General features: G+C 43.1%; 1 protein-coding gene across 2 annotated transcripts; it reads right to left on the bottom strand.

The window, feature by feature from the left end:
- Nucleotides 1-416: 416 nt before the first annotated feature.
- LOC106574901 (histone-binding protein RBBP7) lies at nt 417-5,534 on the bottom strand. 2 transcript variants are annotated; one of them, XM_014151033.3, is made up of 12 exons: nt 5,344-5,534; nt 4,822-4,966; nt 4,347-4,495; nt 3,924-4,097; nt 3,587-3,702; nt 3,228-3,388; nt 2,404-2,530; nt 2,107-2,184; nt 1,808-1,884; nt 1,594-1,651; nt 1,184-1,294; nt 417-995 (listed from the first exon to the last, which is right to left on the bottom strand). In XM_014151033.3, the coding sequence occupies exons 1-12, from the start codon at nt 5,357-5,359 to the stop codon at nt 927-929; spliced, it is 1,281 nt and encodes a 426-aa protein (XP_014006508.1). In that variant the 5' UTR covers nt 5,360-5,534; the 3' UTR covers nt 417-926. The 2 variants fall into 2 exon arrangements, with proteins under 2 accessions (XP_014006508.1, XP_082819273.1); XM_082963147.1 differs by having other exon boundaries at nt 1,808-1,888; nt 2,108-2,184.
- Between the last annotated feature and the right edge of the window lie 4 nt (nt 5,535-5,538).

Below are 5,538 nucleotides of genomic sequence, written 5' to 3'. Positions count from 1 at the left end.
CTTGGTTGTCATTTTAAATTGCCTAGTTTGCTATGTTTAAATTGTTCTGTATTGTGAAGTGTTTAACTTAATTTCTAGGCAGTATACACACACACACACAACCTTGCGTGGTTTCCCAGACTCCTCCTTGCTCTGGCCAAACATGAGTTTTTCTCCACAATGAGTGGCTCAGAGTAATGCAGACACATTCTAACCGTTCTCATTGGTCCAACCCATTGGTTCCTGGAACCAGAATACAGTAAAGTGGCGTTTTAAAAAGTCATCGACTTGGATGATCTAATCGCCAACTTTGACGGCGTCTCAGACTGACGTATGTAGTGAACAGCACAGTGGAATAATTCAGTTGGTCAGGCAAATATACACCGTAAATGGGTTGACATTTTAGGCGATTATAGAAAACAAATTAACACACTTAATTTAAAAGTTACAAAAGTACTTTATTGCAATTTATGCACAAAACAAAAATCCAAGGTTCAAAATGATTTAGTCACTTGCCTCAGTCAAAGCAGAAACAAAGGAAATCCTTATTTAGACAGGTGGAAAAGAACCCCTGCTTTACCAAGTGCATTTGTTGAAGACTGTCCACCTGCATGGTTCAGTGGCATGTCACTCAGATTATCCTTTTATAAACAACTTCTATACACTTTGGGCCAGTTTCCTGGACAAAGAGTGCCTAGTCTTGGACCAAGAAGCACATCCATTGAACATGTTTTAAGTTCAGGACTACGCTTAATCTGTTCAGGAAACCAGCCCTTTGTACCTGTAAGGGCTGCTTGATCAATATCAAACCAAGTCCAGAAGAAAGCTTCTACATGGGAAACAGAATGTCTGTCAGGTAGAGATGGAGGCTACAATGTGAAATACTGTACAAGAGGAGAGAGATGCACCAGCTGGGGAGTTGGGCTGGGGTAAGGTGGAGTAGGCAGTTACGACCCTTGACCCTCCAGCTCTGAAGCAGGGGTGTCAGGCTCCTCATCATTATAGATGTTCTCAGCCTAGAAGGAAATTGTTACATCAGTTCACAGTTAAAGGATTTACAATTACTAACTGATTAATGGGATCAACAGACTTATTGAATTAGCTTTCAACAAAAAAAGGTAGACAAAAGTTATAAAACCACCAGGGTTAAGTTTAGTGAAAGTGCTGAAGCAAACGTGGTACTTTTTCTCGACAGCATACGCACCATTTGCCAAACCTGCATGATGTTATCCTCGGAGACGGAGCAGATGACCCATGGCTCGTTGGGGTTCCATGTGAAATCAGAAATCTTCGCTGTGTGTCCTCCATGGATGAACTGACAAGATAAAACAAATCCGCAGGATGAGTAATATGCCAAAATATGACCTCCCTACAGGCCACCTGTCCCATTGGCTACTCTCCTATTGCTGTTTATTTAAAAGCTTAGGGGTAGGGTTGCAAAGCTCAACTTTCCCAAAAATGTCCCGGGTTTCCCAGAAATCCCAGCTGGAAGATTCCTGGAATTCTGAAAGAATAGGCTGGAAATCCAGGTAATTTTCGGGAAAGTTGACAGATTTTTGCAACCCTACTAAGGAGATAAAGGCCATAATTGTGGATGATGCGTCTATCCCTCACCAGGAGTTCTGGAGGTCCGTCCTCTGCATCTTCAGCAGACTGTTCCTCTCCGATTTTACTGGGGACCAACAAGACAAAACCATTTCAACTACAACATTATCATCCTATCAGACTACAGTGTTGAGGAACCCCCCCCGGCAATTCGCAATTCAGCTGAGCAAACTAACCAAAAAGGCTAGTCCAGTTAAGATGATCTGCATTCGTCGGTCTTTACCTGAGATCCCATACGTTTAGCCTTCTATCTGTGCCGCTGGAAGCCAGAATGGTTTCGTTGTGAGGGGACCATTGCACCTGCCAAAGAAGTCAGTAAAGCACTGTCAGTGCAATAAACTCCAGCTCAGCACAACGTCTACAAGGGACACCAACACTTGAAAAAGATGTAAATCAATGAGACTACCCTGGTTACATTTAAAAAAGTTGAATGGGACACCAACAAAGCCTGGTAACTTATCCAGACTCCCAACGCTATTGATTCAGAGGGATTGAGATTGTTTACTATTTATGGAGTATTACCTGGAAGATTTCATCCTTGTGCGACTCGAAAGAGTGGAGCTTCAGTTTGAGGTTACGCAGATCCCAGAGAGCAACAGTCTGAGTTACAAAAGGAGAAAGAAAACATTTAAGCAACGGTAAATCAATTAAAACATTCTTGGACTACTGTCCAGTATGAAACACACTTCTTGGTCATGTGATATTGTGACCTGAGCACTTTGTTCCCACCATTGTGCACGACACTCAAGCACTTGATGTGAGACAGTGGACGGACTGATTTGATGTATTTTTTTGATAAACACAAAAAAAGGTACAGACCTTGTCTGCAGAGCCAGTGGCTAGGATGAACTCGCTGTAGGGGTTGAAGGACAGACAGTTGACCTCTGCAGTGTGGGCATCCACTGCATGGCTGGGCTTGGACGTGTTGTTGGACCGTGTGTCCCAGCTGAGACAGAGAGATGTCAAAGGTTAATGACAGGGGTTCCCAAACTTTTTCCCACTCGCCACCCCCTCCCTTCCAGCATTGGGGAACATCCCGCGCCACGTCTATATCTATTGGCACAAGGACTGTTCATGACACCAACTGTTCATACCCCTCTTGTTGGTGGAGAGAATTTCAGGTTTAAAGCTTATTTAGTCATGGGGTGCAATTAACATTTTTGCTGTTTTAAAGCTACTTGTTTTGCAATTCTATACATTTTGCCATGTGTAGTCATGTGAAATGACTGACAAATTACAATATCTATGGGCTTAAAAAAAATCTTTAAAAAGCATTAGCTGACATGGGCTAGTTGATCTGGACCTTTCTGACAAGTTATAAATAGCTCTAAGGTATGCAATGATGAAGACTGATTACAAAATTGCACATTTTAGTATTACAACTTTCAAGAGTAAGTTTAAAGCCATTCTGAGTTCCTTATAAATAAAAACTGAATTAAGGGACAGACAGTTAAGAGAATCAGATCCATCCAGTTTAATTGAAGTAACTTTTCCTTTGAGAGATCTTGTGTGGAAAGGTCAAGGCTACACACGGTACATAAAGACACTGGATGTAATGATTAGTTACAGCTTGAAAGTATCACATTGTGTGAAAATACATTGAGAGCCAAAAAAAAAATGCTTAAAAGAGAAGGCTCACTTACATCATCAGTTTCTGGTCGTCGGCCACAGAGCCAAACAGTGATTCATGGAGCAGGTGCCAGGACACGTCCTCCACCACTGCAGTGTGACCGGTGAAGATTGTCTTAGCATCCACTATCTTCCCCTCCTTAGGACCAGCACCAATGTCCCACAGGCAGATCGTCTGGAGATTAAACATTTCAGTGCACTTCTTATTAACAATATATAGTAGTTCATATAGCATTTGTCTAGATCTAATGAGTTTGCTTAATAACAATGCAAAAACGCTTTCATTTTCAGTGAAAGCCACAATGTAGCTTGAAATGATTAAAATGCACAGGGGAAAATGGTGCGCTTACGGAGTGTAGAGAGAGACACTTACGTGGTCATCAGAAGCACTGAGCAGGTTGCCACTGAGGTTCGGGTTCCAGGACAGGCCGTAGCCCTCCTTCTGGTGGCCCCGCAGGCGCAGGTCTGGGCTGCACTCACCACTGGGGTCTATGAGAGGGAGAGACAAGATAGTAGAAAAATGTTATAAGACCAGAAAAAGGTCAAATACATATCAAGTTACTACTTTCAGGAACCCGATTTATTTTTTCCTGGTCGGATGGAACCGTTCCAAAAGTGCAGACTCAAACATCTGAGTCACTTCCAATAGCATTTTGATTTGTTTTTAAGAGCAGTGATATATTTACCAGATGTGTATTATATTGTCTTACCTGGTTTGGAAGGGTGCTTGGTGTAGTCAAAGACCAGTACGTCTGAGGTGGGGGTCTTGGTAGCAATGATGCAGGGGTTCTGAGGCATGTACCTGGCCCGGTTCACTTCACCCTCGTGGTTTATCTTGATCTCAATCTCTATCTTTCCACTCACTGATCCAAAACCTCCAAATTCTGAGGAAGAAAAACTGCATGTTCAGCATATTTTCTCAAGAGATAAAATGTTCACTGTGCCGGTAACATCTTGACTTATAATATGCATATAAGGCCAGATTCCCAGACACAAAAAACACCCAATGGAAAATGTCTATTAAAATGATTTTTTAAATCCAGGACTAGGCTTAATCTGTGTCCGGGAGACCATCCTCAAATGTAGATAATTTTTTTTTGGAGAGAGAAGAGACCAGACTACGACCAACATACCTGCTCCTTTTTCGCTGTCGTAGTGGGAAGCATCAAACTGGGCGTCATCGTTGGGGACCTGTACGCTGGCGATCACCAGGTGATTCTGCTCATCTGACGTGTGAGTTCCCAGTACCAGTCTGTGAACCGCGTAGTCCTTTCCATCCGGCCTGCACAGGGAGACAGGCACATTAAATACTGGCACTGTGTGTGTGTGTGTGTGTGTGTGTGTGTCTGAAATGGCACACTATTCCCTAGAGTGCACTACTACTTTTGACAAGAGACCTATAGTCAAAAGAAGGGCACTGCTATTTCAGAAGCAGACACCACATGGGAAAATAACATGCTTTTCTAGACTGAACTAGAATGGCTGACAAGGAAGGACAGGTTGGTAGAGAGAACACGATGTTCAGTATATTAGGTAGGTCAGTACACAGTTTATATGTTGAGAGCAGCAAGAAGAACAGAAATGGTGACGTAGCATTGGCTACTGTACCTGTTGACGTCAGGTAGCCACTGCACAGTGAGACTGGGCCACTCCAGCGCGTGGGTCATCACCAGGTCATAGAGGAAAGGAGTATTCTTCTTCCAGATTTTATATTCTTCATTGATCACCCGCTCCTCAACTGCATCGTCGTACACTAGAACAGTGAAAGAAGCAACACTTACATAAAACTGCAATGGACTTACCGCAGTTACTACCAAGGCTAGCGTAACGTTGGGATTTACTGCATTCCTGTACCCTCGGGCCAGTTGTCCCTCATTTGCATGTTACACAAACAAGCGGGCATGCTGTCAATGTTGAACTAGATAGCTAACCATTTATTTAGCAACATAGCTAACTAATAGTTTATCTAAATTCTCAATTTATGGAGCACAGATAGTAAACCCAGGCCGAAAGTATGCAGCCTGTGTTGGTTAGCATAACTAGCTAACAGACCGCACTTTTCATTTGGCTATGCATCCAGCCGCGCACACAAAGCATGCATGAAATGAACCGAGCCCATCAAATCTTCACCTTCTTTATCCGCCATGTTTGGGTTTTGGGTGCTCCCGCAATTGTAGGTCACCCGTGGGTTTGCCCGAAAGCAAGGTAACTAGGTAGTTATTCTATATTATTCGCAAAAGGCCAAAACACAGCGGAATTTGTTGACCACTCAAAATCCCTCTTTCTTTTATGCGCGCATCCGAGGATGGCGAGCACAGCGCATGC

Source organism: Salmo salar, chromosome 16 (genome assembly GCF_965601325.2).
Source record: "Salmo salar chromosome 16, fSalSal1, whole genome shotgun sequence".
NCBI lineage: Eukaryota > Metazoa > Chordata > Actinopteri > Salmoniformes > Salmonidae > Salmo > Salmo salar.
The sequence above is the reverse complement of the archived record's forward strand: the minus strand, read 5'-3'. Positions and strand labels throughout refer to the sequence as shown.